At 46.0% G+C, this 24,073-nt stretch overlaps 1 protein-coding gene across 2 annotated transcripts in view; it reads left to right on the forward strand.

Moving 5' to 3' along the window:
- The first annotated feature begins 296 nt into the window (after window positions 1-296).
- Window positions 297-24,073, forward strand: part of NPR3 (natriuretic peptide receptor 3) — a 48,205-nt gene continuing 24,428 nt past the window's right edge. For both annotated transcript variants that reach the window (XM_055791155.1, XM_005230390.3), the window contains exons 1-3: window positions 297-2,667; window positions 7,476-7,598; window positions 12,457-12,623. In XM_055791155.1, the coding sequence (XP_055647130.1) occupies window positions 1,962-2,667; window positions 7,476-7,598; window positions 12,457-12,623 (996 nt within the window). In that variant the 5' untranslated portion in view covers window positions 297-1,961. The remainder of the gene's footprint in view (window positions 2,668-7,475; window positions 7,599-12,456; window positions 12,624-24,073) is intronic.

A 24,073-nucleotide genomic window follows, 5' to 3' on the forward strand; every position in this document is an offset into this window, starting at 1 on the left:
TTCAAAATGTGTCTTAAGAAAATGTTTTTGCAAGCTTTGTGGTGAAGATGGCTGGCATGTTGTATATTGTAATATTCTGCCTAATCTCCGCTATGTTACATGGAGTCATTTACAACAAAAAATGCCTGACATAACTTAAAGTACAGGAACATACAAAACCAGCTTTACCAGGGTGGATGTTTATGTAATCTTCAAGAACGCTCTGAAGTTCAATTCAGTAATCAAATAAAACTACATGAGAGGCACATTTCTCAGAGACACTACCCATCTTTGAATTTCTGAGCTTCTTTATTTTACTGAGCCTTGTTAGATAAATGCTTCCCTCCAAAAAAGATTTTTTTGATGATTATTTCTGTACATCGTGTTATATGCTGTTTTCATTCCACTTCTCGGTTGTAATTGCACAAGCACTTCCAGCTTTCTTTTTTGTTAATCGAGGCATCTTAAAGGTGAGCAGATGGTCACCCCAGGAGTGCAGGTTTCTCATTCACAGACCACACGGAGAAGGCAGTAACAAAAGTAAGTTTACACATACTGCCCTGACAACGACCTCTGTGCTGAACTAAACAAACCCCTTCTGTAAAGCCGGGAGCCGTTCACTCACCTTTCGAATGCAAACCTGGCACTCTCTGAGTAACCATAAAATATCAAACCGTGCAGCCCTGCTCTGGGTTTGAGGATGCGTGCTGTTACAGGGCACAGAAAACTCCACAGAGAGCCATCTTTTAGGATTTTGCTGTCAAAAAGCACCAGGTATTCCAAAGCCTCTTTCACAAAACGTTTTGCACATTTCACATTGACTTTATTCCAAAGCAGGAGTCCATTTTAAAAGGACACTAACAAAATCTTAAGCAGAGCAGCTTTACAGTAGGGTTGAACAGGGATGTATTTAACATGCTCTGACTAGGCAGTGTTGTGAAGGTAATTGAAAGAGTTTTCTCCCCCCCCCCCCCCCCAAGAAAATAATCTCAGAACAGGTCTTGTCTCCTTCACCTCTGATGCTTGGTGCGTGAAATTGTGTCTCTGAGGCATGGCAGGTGGGAAGCGGCAGAAAACTGCATCTGGGCCTTCTTGGCACAGGGGGTCTCAGAAAGACCCCTGAAGGATACAGACAGGGGTCAGGGGTCCAGTGCCAGATTCTCCACAGGGTTATGCCGTCCCTGAGCACGGTCACCTTTCCTGGTGAGGCGCTGGCAGCCGGGCTGCCCTGCTTACACCCCGCCGCAGCACCTGCATCCCCCCGTGCTGATGCTGCCATCCCCCCTTCCCCATAGCCCGCAGCTCTGCAGAGCACCGACCGCTGAGCCCTCGGCGGGGGCGGGGGGGCTCTCTCAAACGCTTCCCTCACGCACTGAAGCGCAGCTTAACCGAGCTGCAGCAAGCCAAAAAAATATTTTAAAAAATGAAAGTGCAACGGGATCTCGGCCCCGATGGCAGGGTCCCGCTCGGCGGGGAGGGCGGCAGCCGAGCCGTCAGGCAGCCGAAAATCCATACATCAGCGTTACACGGGCGCTGAGCGCCCCCCGCCCCGCGGGGCCGCAGCCCCGGCCGGCGCAGAGGTGTGCGGCGGGGGGGCCGCCGGAGGGGGCGGGCGGCAGCGCCGGGGCCGGCTCCTCCCTGCGCACAAACCCGGCCGCGCCGCGCCGGGCGGGCGAGAGCCGCCGCCGCTCCCGCGCTACTTAAGCGGGGAGGGCGCAGCCCGGCAGCCCCGCGGGGGGATCCGGCGGGGGGGCGGGCGGGCGGGGGGCCGAGGCAAATCGTCGTAGTAATAACCGTCATCTATCTATACGAAACCAAGGAAAGCAGAGCCGAGATGCTCCGTCCGTGACCCGCAGGCGGGGGCAGGTTGTGAATTGGCCAAACACCTGAGAAATAAAGCACGACCGAACAATTTCGAGGCGGGCGGGGAAGGGGGGAGAAAAGTTCGCCGGAGCTCGGGCGTCTCGGGGGGGGCGGGCGCGATGCCGCCCTGGCTGCTCGGCAGCCTCTGCTGCGTGCTGGCGGCGCGGACGGCGCTGGGCGGCGGCCCCGCGGGCGCGGAGGCGGCGGCGGAGGAGAAGCTGATCCGGGTGCTGGTGCTGCTGCCGCAGGACGACGCGTACCTCTTCTCGCTGGGGCGGGTGCGGCCGGCCATCGAGTACGCGGTGCGGAGCCTGCGGGAGAGCGGCGCCGGCTTGCCGCCCGGCTACGCCTTCCAGCTCACCTACGAGGACTCGGCGTGCGGCAACCGCGCCCTCTTCAGCCTGGTAGACATGGTGGCCCTGCAGCGCCGCCGCCCCGACCTGCTGCTGGGGCCCGTCTGCGAGTACGCGGCGGCGCCGGTGGCGCGGCTGGCGGCGCACTGGGACGTCCCCATGCTGTCGGCGGGGGCGCTGGCCGCCGGCTTCGGCGCCAAGGGCGGCGAGTACTCGCACCTCACCCGCGTCGCCCCCGCCTACGCCAAGATGGGCGAGATGCTGCTGGCCCTCTTCCGCCACCACCAGTGGAGCCGGGCCACGCTGCTCTACAGCGACAGCAACCCCGAGCGCAGCTGCTACTTCGCCATGGAGGGCGTCCATGTGGTGTTCCAGGAGGAGGCCTTCCACATGGCCGTGCACAGCTTCGACGAGAACAGCCGACACCTCGACCTTGACGACGTCGTCCGTGCCCTCCAGGCGGGTGAGAGGGGTGAGTGGCGACGGGGTGCCCGGCTTGGCTCCTCAGTGGCGTTCGGTGGTGGCTGGGGGCCAGGGCCAAGGCGCTGCAGCAGTGGGAGCATGGGGGAGGGAAGGTCCTGTGGGAGGTCGGGGGTCCCAGCCAGTCCCCGCCTGTGGAGGGGCTCAGTGCAGTGCTCTGCTGGTGCCCCTGGGCCAGGCGTGCCCCGGCAGACGGGGACAGCAGCCTCGAGCAGAAGCTGTGCCCACAGAACTTTGCTAGAGTTTTGCCTCCTGCAGCGAAGTGGGAGGCTGACCCTCAGGCACCGTGCTAGGAGGGCTTTGTGGCATTGTAAGGGATCAGCTTCCTGCCGGCAGTCTGGGTTACCCAAAATCACCCGCATCTGCGGAGCAGCAAACCTGTTGCTTATTCTCTGACATTTTTGCCATGACTTTCTGTAAGTTCAAAGTCTAAGCAATGATGTTTTCTTCTCACCCTGCTGTGCCTTGCAGCGGGGACCCTTTTCCCCGCTCCTGCTGTTGGAAGCTCTGTCGAGTACCTCGTAAATGACAAATGCGTTCAGGGGAAGTGGTCATTTCAGCGGATGCATGGATGCGAAACCCATGAGTGAGTGCAGTAATATTGCCACCAACTGTTAGCAAAACACCATGGAGATAAATGGCTTGTAAAACATCTTGGAAAGTCATCCCTGGGCTGGATGAACTCACTTTGCCTCATGAAGTAGTAAAACACTCAAAAAGTGCTTTGGGATGTGCAGATTTGTAGTTAGATGTGTTCTAAAGTGAGCTCTCACCAAGCAAAGCATGGGTACATGGGCTTATCAAAAAGGCATTTTCTGTTGCACGCTTTTGCCAGCCATAGGCTTGCCCAGTATGTTACTGAAAAAAAAAGAAAAAGTGTATTTCAGGAGTGAATCACAGGATCGAGTTAAAGTCCTCAGCTGTTTTCCAAAAGAGACGTAGGTGTGCAGAGTGCTTTTGTACAATTTCTGCATCCCTTGGTTGTAGAACGTTAAAATAGCATCAAAATCAGACTGATAAAAGATCATGTTGTGTGTGACTGGCACAACTGGTGTGATGGTGCTGTAGGCTGCGGACAGAGCAGCCTTGCGCTGTTCATGTTGTTACACTGCAGAGAGTTGTTAATGTGCACAGGAGCGTGTGTGAGATGGCTGGGGACTAATAGCAGATGGCTCTTTAATTCTCTCTTCACAGAAGCAGGTGCTTAAAATAGAGCTTTCCTAGTGAGTACCATTTGGGGGAATATACTGAATGGAGAGAAAGAAATCTGTAAGTGCTCGAGGGAACCACCGCTTGGGGAAAGATTTTTTTTTTTTTTTTTTAATCAGCGTAACTTTTGTGTCTGTGGGGTGGGAGTATGTGTGTGTGGGGTGGTGGTGGTGGGGTGTGTGGTGTTCGGCTTTCCTGATGCTAAAAGCACAACAGCAAGCTTACGGCAGGAATAGATGAGTGTTTGCCCTTAGCCATAGGGAGCTGTGGCTATGCTGTGGGAACATAACTGATGGCTAAAGACCACCCTGCTCTTCAGACCATGCTAACAGTCGGGGAAGAGAGGCTTACTTTCAGCCCGGGTTTAAATGCCTTGTGGAGCCGAAACCTTTGATCTTGTATCATTCTGTAACTTGCAAATGACCGAACAAAAGCAGCCCTCTGTCTTCTTTCCTGCCCTTGTGCCCTGTGGGGTCCCTCCCTCCATCTCACCTCTTCATTAGTCCGCTGGCTCATGCCACTACTGTGAAATTCAGCAAGTGGGGCCATTCAGCTTCCACTTGTGCCTTTCTGACTTTAAAGACTGACTTGCAGGACTCACCTGGCACATTCCTTTGGGCATCAGGGGTGGTCCTGCTGCTCACGGCATCTTTCAGGTTATCAGAGTATTTTACAAATCCTATATCATGTGAAGGATGCACCATGTGCCTTAGCTAACCAGATGAAGTCTTCATTACTCCTGAGGACTCCTTGGAGGTCCCCCCAACGGTGCTGCAGGGCTTGTGGGTGACAGGGCACTGTCCAAAAGCACTTTCTAGAAATGTGTCCTTGGTTGGTTGGTTGTTGGGGTGTTGCACCTACCATGACTCTGTCCTGGACTGTGACCCTGCACCTTCTCTGTTTCCAGATATGGCTGGTAGTGGTGGTCTCACCCGTGTGGTTGGGCTTCCCAGAGCGCCCAAGTGGGAGTGGACTTTCAAACAGATACAGGATACCTGCTTGAAACTCTCCTGGGGCTGAGAAAGAAGCTGCCCCACCAACTGGCCTGTGGGGACCTGGGGCAGAGGTGGGCCCTGTGGGTTAGGTTACTGCTGACTGCAGGTTTGCACTGAGCTCGCAGGGGTCCAGGAGGCAGCAGCACACCCAGCCACGCACCTGCGTTTGCCAGCAGCTGCCTGTCCAGTCCCTGGAGCCACTTCAAAAGACTCAGATCTTGGAGCCACAACAAAATCATGATGAAAAATATGATGATAAAAGTTAACTGCTTGTCTTGAATGAATTCCGTCAGTAGTTCAGGCCCCCTTGTAGGCTCAGTTAACCATGCCGCAGACTTGATGCTGTAGGCTCAGGTTTACCATTATGGTCACAAACTTGCTTAAATGCATTCTACACAAGCACATAGTCCAAGGAATGCATGTAGCAAAGGGAACGTGTACTCCTTTAACTGCAGTTTAAACTCATAAGTATTTGCAGGATGAATCCATAATCCTAGTCAATAAATTCAGAATAGTAGTGTTAGAATTATTGTGGTCTGTGTGTATTGTACTGGAGGAAGAACATTTTGTATGTATTTGCACGTACACATTTGTGTGTACACCGATAGTGAGGTACAGATGCAGATTAAATACACGTTACTCACGTTTCTGGAAGATTGCGAGAGGCATGCCCATAGCTTGTTTGCTTCAAAATCTTGAAATATGTTATCTTTGCTCTCCTGCTGAGTTAAAAACCACATCCAAATAGTTAATATAACTTCACTTAGGTTCCTTTAGAAGCTTACAAAATATGATTTAATATATTTTAAAGTATGGGTTTTCCCCCCACCCTTTTTTATTCCTTTTGCTCAAGGTCTTCTACTGGTGGTGTGAGAATCTCTTTGATTTGATCTACAGATTACAATTTTATGATAGATGTGAATTGTAAAGGCAAAGTCAGGGGAGAATTGGGAAGGCAGCAGGGAAACATTCAAAAGGAAATCTCTCACCTATACTGAAATTAGGAACAGTGAGACAAATTTGTTCCTGATGTGCATCTGGAAAAGATTTGATCCAAATTTTATTGCAAGAAAATTTTATTTTCTTCTTCTTTTCCTTCATGCTAATGTACTTCACCATGGTCATGAAATATGTCTTGCTCTGTTGCTCTGGAAATTATTATATTGCTCTACTGTAATCAGTAGGACAGAGCTATGCATGGTATAACTCTCCTGAAGCGTGGGGATGTACCGAACGTGACTCACTCTGGCGTCGCATCTGCAGCTTTGTGCCTGTGATGGCATCCAACCAGAAAAGCAATGGGAGAAGATTCATTGTGTGCAAAAAGATTTGGCCTCTTTGGCCTTTTCATTTCTTACAACAGCAAACATTTCTACCCAGAAGAGCTGAATGTGGTTTTGATTCAGTTTTATTGTTGGGTTGAAAATAGCTGCATATATTATTGTAGCTTTCGAGCCCTACCATGCGTAACAGCGCTCTTGGAAATGTGTGTGCAGTTGGTTTCAAATCATCGTCCCAACAGGATCTCTTATGACTTTGCTGTAGGATATAGCCCCAAAGCATGCACTGGTATGATACTTTACTGCTCCCTATGATGTCAGTAACTTCATACCCATGTTCTTCTGAACCTATATAAAAGTTTATAGCATGATGTGCTCTATGTGGGAGGTGTCTCCCCATTGCTGAAGACCTTGCCTGAATATATGCTTTCCCTTTCTAGAGGGAAGAGGCAGCAAGGGCAGTAGTCCCCCCATGCCCAGCAGGTTGGGGAAGAGACCTCTCAACCACAGCTGTCACAGTCTGGATCATGGTGCCCACACAGAGCACACCTGCAGGGTTTAGGTCCTGTTGTAGCAGCACAGCTCCTGCTTAGCTCTTGGTGCAGAAAAAATGAGGCTCTGTGGTGATTAGTCTTGTAACCACCTTTAATCTTCATGCTCAGAAAGCAGCACTTGCTCTTCCCATTTCTGAGTATTAAGCATCCCATCAAAGGTCATTGCCTAGGCTTATTGTATCACCTCTGGAGAGAAGTCATGCTCTGGAGAGATTCATACCATTGCCCCTAGACAGTTGCTGAGATGCTGCTCTCCATTAACTGCAGAGAGGCAACAAATTCTAGACCAGATACCTAAACTTTAGATAGCTGAGGTGTAGGTGAGATGAATCTACACCAAACTGTTCAATGGAATGGATATTAAAATGGTAATGTCATTGTATCACCTTGATTCTTCATCTTCACATTGTCTTATGTCCACTTAGAAGTAAAAAGGCTTATGGTTGCAATCAACTCTATGAATATATGTGGTTGAAGAAACTCGAAGGCAGAACTTACCACATGTGGGAAGGGTATCACGCACAGGCCCTATTTAATTAATTTCAGAGGAGATAAAGGAGGGGGAAGCCCGTCTGCATTCGGTACCTGTCTTCTGTCAGCTGTTTGGGCAATCAGCTTTGTTTGCCGTCTGTGTTGTGATGTTTGTTGCAACACTGGGAGGACAGCTGGGGTCACGGTCGCTGGCAGCATTCATGCTTAACAGGCTGTTCCCTGAAGTTCTTGAACTGCTTCTTATCTGTGTTTTTTATTTTCCTCCACCAGTTGTAATCATGTGTGCCAGTGGTGACACAATCAGGAACATCATGTTGGCTGCTCATCGGCAAGGAATGACCAACGGGGACTACGCTTTCTTCAATATTGAACTCTTCAACAGCTCATCATATGGTAATTTTTTTGCTGCCCGAGTATGTTGCAAAGTCTTCTGTAAGCCTAGTGACATTTTTAGATCTGATAGCCTCAAAATATGCAGCACCAAGTCCCAGAATATGCCACCGTCTCTCCCTGTTGTTGCAGTTACCTTCCGCCTGGGCTGTGGTACGGCAGGAAATAAAACAGACCTCGTGGCTCTAGTTGCCACTGGGTGGATCACAAGATGCCAAATACACTGTAGGCATTATGTATTTAGTTACTTGTAGGGGTAGCAGCACCAGGGAGACACTGGCTACAGCAGCCAGGCGTGCATTACCCCACGCTGCCTTGTGCATGCTCAGCTCTAGGTGGCTTGCACCATCCCCAGCCTGGTGACTGCCAAATCTCAGGGTAGGGGGTCTAATTTATTTCAGCTGTTGATCAGAAACTGCATCTGCAAAAATACTCAGCAGCGTTGTGTTGAAGGGGAAGCGCTGGATGGCACACAGACAGACTGGATTTACTAGAGCAGGGTGGATAGCAGTGGCTGATCCCACCCCCAAGTAAAAAGGACCAGATATGTCAAATCAAAACATGACTTTAAAATGTAAATTAAATGCATTTGCTTTTTGAAATATACCTGCATTCAGTTACTTTTGATATTATGGCAGTGTATGGCAGGGACTAAATTTGCTCTCAGCTGCTACAGCTGTCTCAGTTAAATTCAAAGTAATACTGGAGCAATGTCTTTGCTGAATTTTAAACAATGTCACATGGCTGAAGCTGAGGAAAATTCATGCCTGGGAACCAGGTTTTGTTGAAGTGTCAAAGTGGCTTTTGAAAGGAGCAGCCTCTTTTGCAGGTGCAGAGAAAATAATTTCCTCCCTGCAGGCAGCCGTAACTTACCCACTACAAAAACAAATTCATTTCAAATTGAAAACCAAGTGGGAGTTGAGAAAGAAGGAAAACTTGGGTTTTTTTCTTTCTTTCAAGCTTCCAAAAGCTGACCAACAGGAACAACTGAATTCACAAAACGGTGATGTATTTTGTTTAATAAATCAGTTGGTTGTAAATTAAATTCTTTTGCTTAAACTTTTTGTTATCCACCTACCACCTCTGAGATGATTTGCAGGATACAGTGCTGTTTGTTGAAAACCTCTGTAATGAATGTATGTAGATGTTTAAATTCAGAGAGAGCGTTACCTACAGGAGTACAGCTATTGCTACATGCATCATCTACGTTAGCTGAAGAAGTGCCAAGTTTTTCCAGGCAATAAGGAAATCACTTAAATAACTGAAAGATAAAGTTGCAAGACAAGATCAAAGCCAATGGTTTGAATCAAGGTTTTCTTCTTGTTGAGTTGAATTTGGAGTGACTTTATCCCTTGTGGCATAGGCAAAACCATTTGACCTTGCAGCCTTAATCAGGACCCAGAGCAAAAAGCTGAAGGTCTGTCCATATCCTGAAGTTTTGACCCTTCTGTAGACCCTGGGAGCTTTGCAGCTTTGACTTTTCTAGAAACCACTGTTCAAATAACCCCTCTGGCTGCTGCTCGTGGCTCATTACTGCTGCACTACTGATGTGTTGCATCTCACAGAGCAGAAGCACATCAGAAGTCATTCATCTAACCACAGGTACAAGCCTGTGTGTGAACTGGGGTCCCTTTGGAGTCAGCAGAGAGAAGCAGGCACCCCTGGACAGTGACTCACCTCATCCTTAGGAATCCGCGGTAGCTCAGATGATTCATCCCCGACAGCTGATGTTTTCCTTGCCTTGGCTGAAATGAGCATGGCATGGCTACCTGGGAAACGCTTAGGCTGGCTGGGACAGATGGTACCGAAGGTTCTCCATGAGCAGGGGATGCTCACGTAAGGGCAGTGGCTGCAGGAGGTGGGCTGCTGCCATTTTGGAATGGTTTTGCTTTCCTGCTAGGAGGCAGTGGCGATTGCAGTGTTGCAATCTCCTGGCTCAGTACCCTGTCCCAGGTGGGACCCTGACATCACAGCTGATGGGAGGTGGGTGTCCCCGGTCATGCAGCCCCCATAAGGCAGCACTTTGTTCAGCTGTGTAGAGGGCAGCTGTGCTGTCGTGGCGTGGGATCTCCATGCAGCCCGGTGATGGGGGCAATACTTGTTTGCCTTGTGGTCATGTGGGAGCCTCAGCACCATCCTGCCTTGCATCACAGGTAATACAGTACAGTCTTCCTGTAGATTTTCCAAGGGATTAATGAAAACTGCCTGTCTTCTGATGTAGTGTAGTTAAAATGTGGCATTTCTAAGTAATTCTTTTAGACTGCCATTTTTTTCTGTTTCTTTGTGTACGTGTTTCCTGTGAAGAGTGAAATGATTGTGCATCAGAAGTTGACTTTTGTGCAGATGGTCATCACATGGGGAAAGCAAGCATAAAAGAGAAATGTAGAGAAATTTCCCCAAAAGTTCTAGTTCCTAGTGCCTGGAGATACTAGATTTTGTACCTTTTATAAGGTACTATAAGAGTACTGTATTTATAAGGTACTCTTCAGAGTGGGTGTGACTGGCAATTTAACACTTTGCCTTTAAATTCAGATAATCATATTACAGTTTGTTGTTGCCCTCTGTTCTGAATATTTTAAATTTTTCAGAAGAGCGGGCGTATTAAATGCCAAGGGTGCAATAATTGCACATAAGTACTGTGGCAAGATGACGTCCTGCAAAATAATCCATGAAGGAATTTAAATAATATAAATTATTTTAGGAACACTGTTATGCAAGTGTACCTTCCCTGCTCCTGCTCTCAGGATTTTTAAAAATAGATGTGTATAGTGTCCAGGACAGAAACTTGTTCACTTTCTACCAGCACTACTAGTTTTCTGGGGTCTACAGTGTCACTCTTTTAAGCTATCCCCATTTGTAAATGCAAAGCTATAGCAAAGCCCTCTGTGCTGTGGTCTCTGCCATACTTCTTTAACACTGCACTTCTAAAATGCAGGTACCCAGCTGGGGCTGAGGCTTTTCATCTTTGAGGCTCCAGAAAGCCTGAAAGGCTCCTTCCCCTCCTCTTGTGGGGAAGCTAGCAAGACATGTTAGCTTGCAGTTGCCAGTGCATTTCTTTCTTTTTAAAAACAGTAGCCAGGACAGGGTGTAGGAGGGCAAAACCAGATGCTGGGGTGTTAGTTGCTCCAGTTTTTCCATCAGGTCTGATGAGTAGGGTCCTGGTGTCAATAGTTTTGACTGGTTAAACTTTGTATTGGGAAAGAAATCCCTAAACCAAGGCAGATGTATTTAGAGCTTCTTCCCAAGAGAATGAAATCACTTCCAAAAAAATAACAAGAAAAGAATTAGCAAGGTTCATGTTATTTATGAAGATTACAGTCCTGGCTGGTGCTGAGCTGTGGCAAATAAGGCTTTCCAGGGGTGGAAAAGAGATGTAGAAGGGCACAGGTGGTCCTGTGCCTGCCACCCTATGCTGGGAGTGACAGGAGCTGCTCTGGAGCCAAAAGCAGCAGGAGGAAGGACCTGTCCTCCAGAGGAGTGCAGGTCCTTTGTTCCTTCCCCTGTGCTCTCTGAGGAAGCAGAGCAATTCCCCAATTAATGTTTATTGTCCAAAACAAGAAGAACAAAAAAAAAATAAGGGAGCGGGAGGGTGGGGAAGAAGTCCCAGCAGCAGTGCTGACCTGCTGGGAGGACAGATTGCAGGGTCTGTATTCAGTTGCTTCAGGGTGGCAGAGGTGGTGTCCATGAACTGGCTCGTGCAGATATGCAGTGCAGCTGGTAGTGCTGTGCAAGGAGCACCATGGGTTTGATGCCTGGGCTCCATCTCCGTTAGCGGCTCCACTCCCAGACCATTTGCTTCTCTTTGTCCAAATGACATCTTCTCAGCCAAGCAAAGTAGCTACATCTTCTCTCACCTCAGGGTCCCATGTGCCTCCAGGTCATCCTAGGGAGCTCAGCATGACATTGGTCTTTGTCTTGGCTCACTTAGGCATGATGGGGTTTTTGATGCCACTCAAAAAAATAAAATTACTGTCTTCTAATTATTTGTAAGCATTTAAGGCACACTGCTTTGGGCCACCACTGTCTCCTCTGGGCCTGTTTTATTTATCATTTACACACAACAGCACAAAAACTGGTCCAGGGCAATGTGAACCTTTCCACTGATCTTGTGAAGCTTTGGAGATCGGGGTCTCGGGACCTGCTAAGGTCAATCCCTGTAAGGTAGAAGAACTCCTCTTCTAATTAATGGTTAACCAGTCAGCTATCCTGCTTTTTAAAAATCTGATTACTGGTGGTCTGAGTTAAATGGTTCCCCTGCTGTGACACAAAACATATAAATACAGCAATAGCGCAGGATCCAATTTTATTTCTAAGTGTTTCTTTTCCGCTAAGAGCAAAGCTGGTCTGGCAGCCGCTGCACACATGGTTTTCTCCTTGACTGCTGTGGGAGAGCTGTGGGAGAAGTAGCTGCACCATCTGCCTCCCATTCAGGGTGACGATCATACTGTTGACTTTACTGGTGCCTTTCTGACTGACCAAGAGTGTTGCTGGTGGAGTGATGTGTAACAAAAGCTTTGTGGTCAAATCTTCCCTCGCTTGTTCTAACTTAAATATCACTGCGTTTGAGATCTGGCACGTGTTTTTTGCTTTGAGATGTCTTCTCATGCTTAGGCTTCATCCCACCCTTTAAAAATAAGCAAGCACAGCATGGGAGTGAAGTTGTCCTTCTGTTTGCACATTTACTTACCACCAGCCATTCCTCTCTGCCCGGTTTCCTGCATGTCTTGCAGCACGTTCAGTTCTCCCTTTTACTCTGCCATCTCCCCAGGGAGCAGGAGAGGGGACTTTTGGGTAGAAAAAGGAAGGCGATCGTGAAATGCTACCTAATTTGGTGTTGGAAATATGCTTGTTTTCCACTTAGGAAATGGCTCTTGGAGAAGAGGTGACAAACATGACCTTGAAGCCAAGAAGGCATACTCATACCTCCAAACCGTCACTCTGCTGAGGACCGTGAAGCCTGAGTTTGAGAAGTTTTCCCTGGAGGTGAAAAGTTCTGTTCAGAAGCAAGGTCTGCATGAGGATGACTATGTAAGTACTTGATGGCAGGCTTCGGGTCTTTGCATTTTCAAAAACGTGCTCCTGATTAAGGCAAAAGTAGCAGTGAGACCTTACTAGGACAGAATCATCTGGGTACAGTTGTAAAATCCCGCTGTTGCCTCTATAATCTCTTTTCTTTTCTCTCTCTCTCTTTTTTTTTTTTTTTTAATAATGTAAATAGCAAGAATAGACTTGGTCTACGTGCACTAGGTCTGTGCACCACCATCTTATGACCTGTCCTGTGCTTGTCCTGTCGTTCATCAGCAGGAAGGCTGGGGAAAGGCAGATTGCCAAGTCTCTCTCCGTCTCCCACTAACCACTTTTTCTACAAGGCAAAGAACTATATTCTTTTTTGTTTTCTCCCTGTAATTATTTTTGGTAGAACCAGAAAGTTACACTCTGTATTGCATCTGATGAAGCTTTTCTTCATGTGAATGAGAAAAATGGTCTTATTTCCCAACTAATCATATTTAGGTTGTTGCTGTGTTTATTTTAAACTGTCTATAATATCAGTATAGTTCTTGCGAGTTGCTTTAAGCCTAGGGGACTGTCACTGTTCTCCAGAGATGGATGTGGGAAAGTATTTCTTCTTTAAATCTCTCCAAATGTAGGAGGAAGATGCCTCTCAAAATGGCTTTTGAGCTACTGCTAAGCTAGTTCATTAGGTGTTTTCATAGAAAAGTCTTCTGTGAAATCAAGAATATGTAGCACATGCCTATAGAGATTTCTGCATGCTGATCAAAGTACTTCCCAGGCAGTCAGTCTTCCCCCATGGTAGCGAGTAAACTTTCCAAATACGCTTGTAAGGAAAAGAGGCTTGAAGAGGCTTTGGTCAGTCTTCAGCTGTAGGAAATGATTTATGGAATTTATGTCTGAAACTCAGGAAAGCAACCCAAACCCCTCACTTGCCAGCTGCCACTTAGGCACCTACCTCATCTCTTTGCTTTAAACTTTGTATCCCTCACAGGTGGAGGCATCATCTTTAGTTTGAAGCACAGGCTGATGAACTTGAATGTTATGTTAATGAATGGCCTTTCCTGCAGTTTATTGCATAACCTCAGCTGTCTTCAGAAAACCTGTGCTTCTTAGAACTTGGATATATCTTATTTAAAACATTTTACTTAAAATGTTCAGTTTGAATCGTATCACTGGCTCATATTTTTCCTGTGAAACTTTCAAAGCCTAGGCAGTCTTTTGTTGGCATTGTTTGCCTTTTGTCAGTGGGGAAACCCCAGCTGCCAAGTTCAAGGTGCTGCTCTTTGAAGAACCTGTTAAAGGAGTTGTGAGGAAGGCGTGGGGCTGTGATTTGTGCTGTTCCTCCCTTTTACTTTTATGTGCCCTTTTGCAGGTGTCACTTTGCAAGCTATGTACCTCGAAAATCTGCCATGTGCTCTTGGTTGTGTTTGGTGAGGATTGTGATTTTGAGTATTAAAGAGTAAGTCATCCACAGTTTTGTGGCTGTTCCAGTCTGGGCAGCGTGATGTTTCCCCAGATGAGAAAGAGTTAAACTGCCAAGAGTTCAGGATGTGGGCAGTTTGGAGGCAGGCAGGGGTTTGCTTTGCTCTTCTTTAGGATGGGGACCCACTGCCTACCCTTTGCAAGTTCAGCACTGATAGAGGCTGTATAGGTGTAAGCCCTGTTTTGGTCAAGCAGAATTGTATCCATGAGAGAGAAAATTCCCCCATGCCAGTAGAGGGGAGATTTTGCAGGCTGATGTGCTTGTTGAGGAGACTTCTTGCGCAGCTGCATACCCACTGCCAGAAGTCCTTTCTTCCCTTTTCTCACTCCACGGTTGCTTGTGCAATCAGCCGTCCATGCTGGCATGGATGCCGGCTCTGCCAGGGCTCCCTGGCTCCCTGCTGCCACATACTTAACCTTGTTCTGCCTGGCTGTGAGGGTTGCCTTTCCCTATATCCCATCCCACCTGTCATCCAGAGCTTTTCATCTTGCTCCCAGCACTCCCTCTCCCAAAACTATCAGCCTTTGTTAGGGCCAGGCAGTGGTGTGGAGCCTCTCCTGCTGCTGCTGCCTCTTCTGAGTCTCTTCCCACTCTTCCTTCCCACCTGGCTTTCTGCACCCTTCCCAGTCTCTTCTTGTCAGAGCAGAGGGAGGGCTGTGATCTATGTACACTTACCACAGGTTCCTGACATCTGAAAAATAAGACGTTGACTCATGGGAAGCTCATGTTGGAAGCCGTAGAGGTCTGGGGCTCCCTGCAGAGGAGCTACAGATCATGGCTGTGGGGAAGGGAGGTTTGGTTTCAAATGTGGTGTCCTGGTATCACATATGTGCCTAACTTACGGATCTCAGCAGAGCCTCCCCTGCCTGCTTTCTCACAGCCTCCTAACCCAATGGGAAAATAAAACTTCTTTAAGAGGGGTAACCTTGGGCTGAGCAAAGCAAAAAACATTAGCTGTGTTACTTCATTAACAGTGTGTGAATTTTAAGTATCTGGTTTGCTTTTCATCATTTATGAGGAGTTTCACATTTCCTCACTTCTTAACTGATTGTCCTGCTGCCGTGTGCAGGGGAGGAACGTTCTGGGGCAGCCTTCAGGCTTAAGGGAAAAAATCGGTTTTAAAAACTAATGGGGAAAAATAAAAAGCCAGACTGAGGGCCAGTTCCTTCCTCTCTGAAAGGTATATGGGTAGTGGACAATTAATTAACGGTGCTTCTTTTGGCAGCATGGGAAGAAAGTGGCAGTTTTGGCCTGGGTGTGCATTAAGCAAGGCTGTGTCCTCCAAGGGAAGCTTGGGAGAGAGAGGCGCTTCAGCTGAATGGGTGGCAAGCAACAGAGGTGGATTTTCCTCTGCTGGATTCTGCTCCTGAAAACAAAAACTTTGGGGAAAGATAGTTAGTGGCACAGTCCATCTAAAGTCCTGTCCACCGGTGTTGAAATATAATCCTTGTCCTTTTCTGCAAGCTGTGTCCCAAGAGGTTGAACTCAGGGACGTTTGGATTTGAAGCATTCAGTGTTTCTGCTTCTCTGTGTGGATTTTTCCAGTGTCATGGGAAAATGGGGCCCCAGGTCTGTGGTCTAAATTATCTCACAGTGACCTTAACTCAAACAAAAGTCATTCGAGCTGCCATTTTGTCCTGGCCTCTTGCCAGCACTAATCCTAAAGGCATTATTATCTACCAAAAAAGAATATCACAAAAATGGAAAATAAGCAGATGACAGAAGGAAAGATAAAGGAGACAGAAAGGGCAAAGTCCTAAAGCAGCAGCTCTCCAACTGCCAGATGCAGAAATACGGCCCTTGGAGGAGTAGTAGGTCAAAGAGTGTTGGCCATCATCTCCAGCTGTGAAATCATACAGAGAAGAGAAAAATGTGTTATGGGTACATCGTCCCTGGGTCAGAAGTTGCTCTTGTTTCTGCCTGGGTGTTATGCTATGGGGAGGGGGAAGGTGGAAAAACCTGTTGTGCTTTGTGAGTGAGCAGGAAAGTGTGGAAGAGGCAATTTCTCTGACTCTTTTCAGGAGTCTCAACTGTGAAGGAAAAAGCTTCCTTAAGCACCTTTTAACTAGACAGCATCAAAAATAAGAGTGACACGGAGGTTCTAAGAAAGCATCTCAGAAGTATTTGGGTGGGTAGTGGTTGCACAGGATGGAGCTAAAAATGGTGATGTTCCCTTTCTGCAATGTCCCGTTGCAACATCCCATTGCAACAGCTCCCTGAGTCCCTTAGCAAATACTAGTTTGCTTGGTCACCAGAAAGCCATTACTATCATGTTGATGTAACCCAAAGAACTGTGGGCTGAAGCATCGGATCTGCTCCATTCAGTCGTGTCATGTTTTTTTTCAAGAACCATCCTATAGTTCTGTGGAAAGCCTGACCATTTTATTTCGTGCCTACTTGGAAACTGACTTCACTGATAAAGGAGTGTTTTTTCAAAAAGCCATTCAGTTTGGGGGTTTAATCTTAAGGACAGTAGAATCATTTTAATGCTGTTACAGAAATTACAGCATTTTTTTCACTTCCGTAATGTTAATCTGTTATCAAGAAACATGTTAACAGAAACATGTCACGGTCTCTATAAACCAATGGAGATCCTTGATTTAATTGCAAGATACAGGACAAGCTCTGCTTGCAGACCTGTAGCCTTGGTGAGACAGACAGCAATGAGAATTGCAGGCATTTACTTGAAAGAAGAATTTGAAACCATCTCTGAATTGGTGTGTGAATAACTCCCAACAGATATGTGAGTTAAAAATGTTTATGACTAAATAGTGTTACAGTTACAGTATATGTATAAGCCATTTTTATTAAATAATGCCGAACACTTAATGAATTGGTGGTAGGCTGCAGTTTGGAAGTTCTTAATGCATCTTCTGTTCCTGACTCAGGCCTAGGATTCAATAAATGCTTTTTTTACATCCAACCCAGTATTCTGAGCCGGGATGATTTTACAGCCTGGGATATTTGCTCTTCTGAGGTTACAGGCCACCCATGGCTTGTTTTTTCTTCTCATTTAAAAGCTGAAAATGTAACTAATTAAACAAATATTTCTTCTCTGTTAACTACATGACAGCATTGTTTGCAAGGTGGATGGGTGGGATTTATCCTATCCACAGCCCTTTTCACACTGAAAATGAGCAGCAGGAGAGGGAAACGGGAGCCCAGTTTGCCTGTAAAGTTATCTCTGTGAAAGAGTGAGCTACGCAGATTAATTAGATCAGCAAGATGCTACTACCTATTAGAAAGGGCAAGTCTGTTTTATTTAACGTTTTCAGCCCTCTGCAATGAGAAATGGTGCACGTAAGACAACTGTTTGAACTCCAACAGTTAACTACAAAAGCTACGTGGGAGGTGGCTGTGCTCATAAAGTTTATCATCTCATCCATAACATCCTTGCCAGACCCTTCCCTGTGTGTATTCCTTACGTCAGCCTTTTAATTAGGATTGTACACCAGCTAAGATAAGAGTTGGGAGAAGCGAGCAATTCAGTCAAATGTAATGTATTCAGCAATATTCATCCTACTTGTCTTTTTCAGGCACAGGCAGGCAAGATTAATGACAGGCAGGCTTTTGTGTCACTTCCGACTACCCCAGGATGGGAGAGAGTTTTGGGGAGTATTTTTTTTAAAAAAAAACAAACCTACTAGGGAATACTTTGTTCAAATGAATAGGTCTATTCAGCTGCTGGAGTGCTTTGCTAATTGTGTTCAAAAGAATAAAAGCAAACCACAAACTGCTTTCAGCAGCTGGAAAAAATGGGTTCACATGCCAGCTTATTAACAAGATGAATGGTATTAGTAAAACTTATTTAGGATTTTCAAGACCAGCCCTTCACCCCTTGGAGTTAATGAGAGTTTCTTCAATTTCTGTAAGAGCAGCATTGAACTCCGGACTGCTAAATTTGGTAAATACAACAGACACTTTTTTTTGCTGAAGGTAATGCTTTCTTAGTGATACGAAAGACTAGTGTCTTCCACATTGGGATCTTAGTCAAAACTACAGCATAATAGTGTGTTATTTGCCATTAACAGATGTTGTAAAAGACAGTAAAAGAAAGAAATTATTATTCTGTCTTCCATTGGATTTCTGTTTAGTTTTTCTAGTGTGTCTAAGCATATTTTTGAAGCTGTCTTAAACCTCGCAGGAGATAGTATAAAACAGTAGGTATAGCTGAAAATAGTTAACACCTGAACTCTTTGGAAGTGTAAAAGTTTAGAGCTGATCTTCGTATATATGTTGTATATTTTCCACAGCCCCATGTTTTCGCTTGAGTTTCACAGATGTTCACATTCCACTTTACTAAACAGACACTCAGACATTTATGGGCAAGGCACTCTGCCTTTCAGCTCCTTGCTAGAAATACACATCATTTTCCACTAATAAAAGTGTGAAAAATGTGTCTTCCAGCAAAGTTCATAATCTGTTTCTGGGTTTAATGCCTCTCCATACCATGTGCATTCCTAATGATCCAAAAGCTAATTTGTCCCATTGAGGTATTGTTTTTATGTAAATTCATGGGATTTTTAATACTATTATTAAATGGTCCTCAGGTTTGGCTCTGAGGTGTTTGAATGAAGGCAAGGAAACACCATATATATCTCATTCTGCACAAAATGACACTTTAAAAATGAAAGACCTTTGCTAACTGACTTTCTAGCAGCTAACACCTTCTTCTACAAGCCTCGTTCCCTGGGTAGCTTATGAAAATAACGTTCAGTTGAAAGTTTCATTTTTAACTGGAAAACCCCCTCAGGTCAGTAAGTCATGGAGCAGGAGGTTTGGGTGAGCCTGTCCCGTGTCAGGATGCCATTGCAGCCAGCAGCAGGACCCTGGGTGAGCAGCTGGAAGCTGTTTTCTCGTGGGAGTGGTGTGCTTGCCAGATGGCTGATGGAGTGCTCCAGCGTCAGCACTGCGGGTGCTGTGGAGGGTTCACCTGTGCCAGGAGCCTTGTAATGCAGTAACATAGGTTTTATTTTATTTATTTATTTATTTACAGTTTTATTTTATTTATGGGTGAAGAGTTCAGTGTTTGAAATGTGGCTGAGCCAAACAGCATCATTGGAGGGTTTGATGAGGAGGGTGGCAGGGGTTTGGGGGAAGGAGACGTTTTGTTTTGTTTAGGGGCATAAAGGAAGGACAGTTTTTCAAGGCCAGAAATGCGTATTCCTTGTTTGAGAGCTCCAGGGCAGAAGAGATGTTGCCTCCACAGGGACAGATCCTGCGCTGAGCTGGTTCAGGGAAGCTCTCCTGTACTCATTTTGAGCTATCGATACATGGAAAGCAATCCTGAATGATAGCAGGGCAAGGTCTAACTTTATGACATTCAGGTGACTAGTCTTCCTGAAAGAACAGTACAGATGGCAATCAGTAGCACCTCGATCCTGTGATTTCCTGGTATGTCAGCACATCCATTTCTGACAGCTGAGTGCTGGGAGGTTAAGCAACCTGCACGTAGCTCTGAGAAAGACTCTCCAGCGGGACAAATCTTTTTAACAGAAGGGCACGCCAGCCCTGTCGGTGAGTCAGGTCACCCAGGTGTTTGAGTGTTGGCAGAGCAAAGGCAGGCAGCAAGGGCTTGGATGTGCTCCACTGGGGCTGTGAGAGAAGATCACTGTGCCACACTGCCTGCTCTGATTTCTTTTCAGTGGATATTTTTTCTTTTCTTTAGCAGTTCCTCTAATGCAGGGGGGTTAACGTAGGTGGCCTGTGAGGACGAGCTGCGTGAGTAAAGGTAGTGGTGATCTTGTGCACTCAAGGAGCCGTAGAAACCTACAGGAAGATACTCCCAACTTTCCTTCTCTCTATATAGATACTTTTTTCATCAGGAAGAGAACCCTGAGGCAAAAATCAAAAGGCTTAGTCCATTCTAGGAAGAACTAATATATCAAGACAGATTGAAAAGACAAGGACTGTCTCTGTCCCAGAGCAAATGAATAAGAGGGGCATGAGAAAGGGGCATGGGACAATGGGAGGAGGGTAGGTGAGAAGCTCTGGGCACCCCTTTGTTGGGTCAGGAACAAGGCGACATTCAGTAGGCAGGAGGACATTTACATTTGGTGGGACACATGTTTGTACAATGCATTCAGTTAGCCCACCAGACTGTGGACTACAAAATACTTTAGAAAGCAAAATCAAGCAGGATCTCAGGGAACAGTCAATGAAGAAGCAAAAAGCTGAAAGTGAGGTTTTAGCCTTTTGAAAGGGCTCTAAATCCTCAGATTTTGAGGCATTTACTACCATGCTGATGCTGGAGGGTGGGAGGATGCATTCCAAGTGTGTAGCTGGAACATTACTGCCTGCTGACAGGTACACAGAAGTATCTTCCAAGAGAGCTGCTATGCTTCTCCTTTCCCATGCCAGTGGGATCCTCACTGGTATGCCAGTGAAGGGACGGTTATCAGCCAGCTGAACACCTTTCATCTGAAGTCCAGTAGCCAAAAGAAAATTACAAACCCAAGCCATTAATTTTTAAATTATTTTGAATGAAAGCATGATAAATAGCAGCCTGAGGGTTTGCATTAGTTCCATGCCATTAAGGTTTACAAGTTCATATGCCCATTTACCCTGGTATTTAGTGCAAAGGATCATTTGGGCTCTTCTGGCAAATGATTTACTCCCAGCCCAGAGGTACCCTAGGTGTTGGCAGGTCATCCCTCTCCCCCAGCACCTGGGTTTCAGCATGCACCTCGGGGTGCCCTGCAAACAGGGCAGGAGAGGGTGGGGTTCAGATTCCCTGAAAGCAGGGATTTGATCCTGAATTTCTCTCATGCTAGCACAGCAGTCATAGCCCTGGGGCATTTAGATGAAAGGGGCAGGGGATTTGAAAGGACTGGCTCACTGTGAGGTTTTTGTAAAGACTTGACTGCATCTCCCATACAGTCGGCAGTTCTTTACCTGCCTGTGTGAGACAGTCACATTTATCCCTCATTCTCCACCTCCTTTGCTGGCAAGGGTGAGGCGGGGTGCTGGTGCTTATGAATCCTGGTTTTGTGTGCCTAATTTTTGCCTGGTACTGAATAAGGAGCTTAGATGACTAATCCAGCTCCGAGCATACTTTTGAGCTAAGCACCTCTTTTGGCTATGCCTAAATCATCCGTGTTTATCCAGCCCTTAGGACTATTTAAAGCAAAAGCTCCACTGGGTAGCCTTTGCTAACCTGCTGCAAGGCACAGATCAGGTGGTCCTTTCATCAGATGGCTTTTTGCCCCATTGAAGATTTCACCAGCCCACCCTCATTTACTTACCAGCTGGTGTAACACAGGTAAATTCAGTTTGAACGTGTGAGTTTTCTCCACAGTGACATAGTGATTTTTCTCTGAGTTCTGCTTGAGAACTGGTGTGATGTTGAGAGTTTTTAGTATAGAAAATAAATCATTTCCATTATATTTGCGGTTTGGTGATAATGTTAGAAATCCAGAACCAAAAACAATTGCACATTGTAGAAGTATAAACATTTAACAAAAAATGTCCTTCCTGTTTGTCCTATCTGTGCATTTATTTAAACCAGTTAGCTTATTTTAGCAAGTGGAACTGATTTTTTCAGATGAGTGACTTTGTCATCCTGAAAACTGGAGTATCTTCCTGCTTGAAAAACAAACTTGCTCACTGACATTTAAAACTTACTATCTAATGAAAGGACCTGCGTTTTTTTTATTTGGTTTTTTGTTGTTACTAAGTGTTTATCTGCAATTAAAATGTCCTGACGGTTGCATAATGCTAACTTAAAATTACAACTGTGTAACAGTTTATCATCAGACTACCAATGGGGTCCTTAGAAAAACACATTTTAAACAAGCATGTTTTAATTACTGTGTATTTTCAGCTGAAAATACTAACTTCTTTATGATCTCTTGTGCTTCGCCACTGTGACTAGAAATATGATTTCTGAACATAGGTTTGTAACTCATCACATGAATGACCACATATTTTGGTAGAAGGCAGGAAATACTAAAAAAATAGAATGGTTAGTTTTTAAATGACAGCTGTACCTTTTACAGTTAAGATCCTTGCAGTATTCAAGCAGTGGTAATATAGTGCCGTGTGGCAGAAATCCTTTGCACTGGTCATTTTTCTGGAGTTAGAGATGTCTTATGAGCATGGGGAGGTGGACTTCATCTTAACTGCAGAGGCTCATTGATGTGTTCTCTGATTCTGTCCTTTTCCTTGATAGGTAGCCTGGAGCCCTTTAGAGCTGAATTATGTAGGTGAATAGTATTTGTGTAAAGTATACATAAAGGAAAAATTCCTCTAAATAATTGTTCTGTAGGTAGTTCGCTTCTGGCACAAAACAGCGCTGCTTCTTAACTACATTGATTACACTCATTTGAGACCAGTATTAAAACGTAATGCTGGAATCAAAACCACAAAATGGCTGGTACCAACTTGCAGAAGGAATCAGTGAGTGCATTGGATAGAGACAGGAATAAATCCCACACAGGTTTGCAGGGGGAGAATGTGGTTCCAGAGGTGGTCCCCGTTCCCGGAGCAGGGCAGTTTTCAGCTCATCCCCCTCTTGCTTTGGCTGCGCTGTTGGAGGTCTCTGCGGGAGGGGGGGGGTGGGGCTGAGACCCAGTGCTGTCAGGTCGTGGATTTGGTCCAAAGTTCGTGCAGATCAGCGACAGTATGAGCCACTTGATGTGAACTGATTGTGGGTAAGGCTCTAAATCTGCTGAGGTGGCGATTCCTCTGTGTGTGTTTAATGGAAGGAGCAAGTTTTGGCTGTATCTTGGAAGTTTTCTGCCTGGCCTGCTGGCAGCAGGCACTAAGGGTTTAAAGCTGTTTTCTAGATAATCATAGAAGAGTGTTGCAAGCAATAAACAAACAAAGAATGAGAGCTTTCACAGACAGTGGGGTGGAAGGGTTCCTCCGTGCCCTTGCATCTCAGTTCTTGCTGTGCGTTGTTACGTTTTAGCTGGCATTTCACAGCGCAGCATCCCTGCAGCCTGGGACTGAGCAGGCTTCTGCTTCAATTCACCCTTGAGACAAAAGAAAAACTTGTGGCTGCCCCATCCAGATGACACTGAGTAAATCTACTAGTTTTTCGAGAATGCAGCATTAAGAAAAACAAGGAGGAGAGACATGAAGAATGAGGACAAGAAGCAAGAGCAAAGGAGCTGGCTTTGTGGTTAGTTTTCTTTCCCTAGGAAGAAAATAACCTTCACTGACAAAATTCCTTAAGTCCCTGAAATTGGCAGTCTTTCTTAAGTAAATCCCAGATGTTGCTTGTTAATTTACCTTTCTTTTCTTTTTGTTAATTTCTTCTATTTCAGCAGACCTGTTTGTGGAACAAAGGGCTGGCTTCTGGTCCACAGCTGGTTTCAAAGTGGACGGAAGTTTGTCACTGGCAATATTTCAGTCCTGTTGGAGTAAGCATCCTCTTGTCCAGGTAGAGCAAGGGTAGCCATGGTTTGGAGTGTCCAGGGTGCATATCAGCTCCTGTATGAACTGGTCAGATGCATGGCAGAACAGAGCAGGTAGGCAAAGGCACGGTCTCACCCTGAAGGAAAAGGTCATAGTGGTGACAGAGCATCTTTGTGTCCAAATTGAAAAAAGTGCAGTAGAGGTGGGATTTTAGTCTTATCTCTCAAATGGTGCTTGCAGGCTCTTTTGTGATGGAGGTGGGCAGCTGATGTGCTGTGATGGCTGCTTGCTGCCCAGATGTAATCTTCACCTTGGTTTTCCTACCTACACCTTCTCTCTCAAACTGCATTTCAATTGCAAAGTCTCATGCTGAGGCCACATTGCTTGGTATGCAGAGTGCTTAGGTGGAGGCACACATCTCCATCTCCTCTGCACTCAGCATTACTGCTGTACCAATAAATACTGGTGAGGAGATGAACACAAACAGGCAGCCTTGTTGGAAAAAAACCTCCTTAAAATTAAAGTAAGTGAGGTCTTGTTCAACTGCAGTGCTGAATTTTTAAGCTGTAATTTTAAAGGCTCATTATAAGCCTCCGTTTGCAGAATTTACATAATAACGTCA

Source organism: Falco peregrinus, chromosome Z (assembly GCF_023634155.1).
Source record: "Falco peregrinus isolate bFalPer1 chromosome Z, bFalPer1.pri, whole genome shotgun sequence".
In the NCBI taxonomy this organism is placed as follows: Eukaryota; Metazoa; Chordata; class Aves; order Falconiformes; family Falconidae; genus Falco; species Falco peregrinus.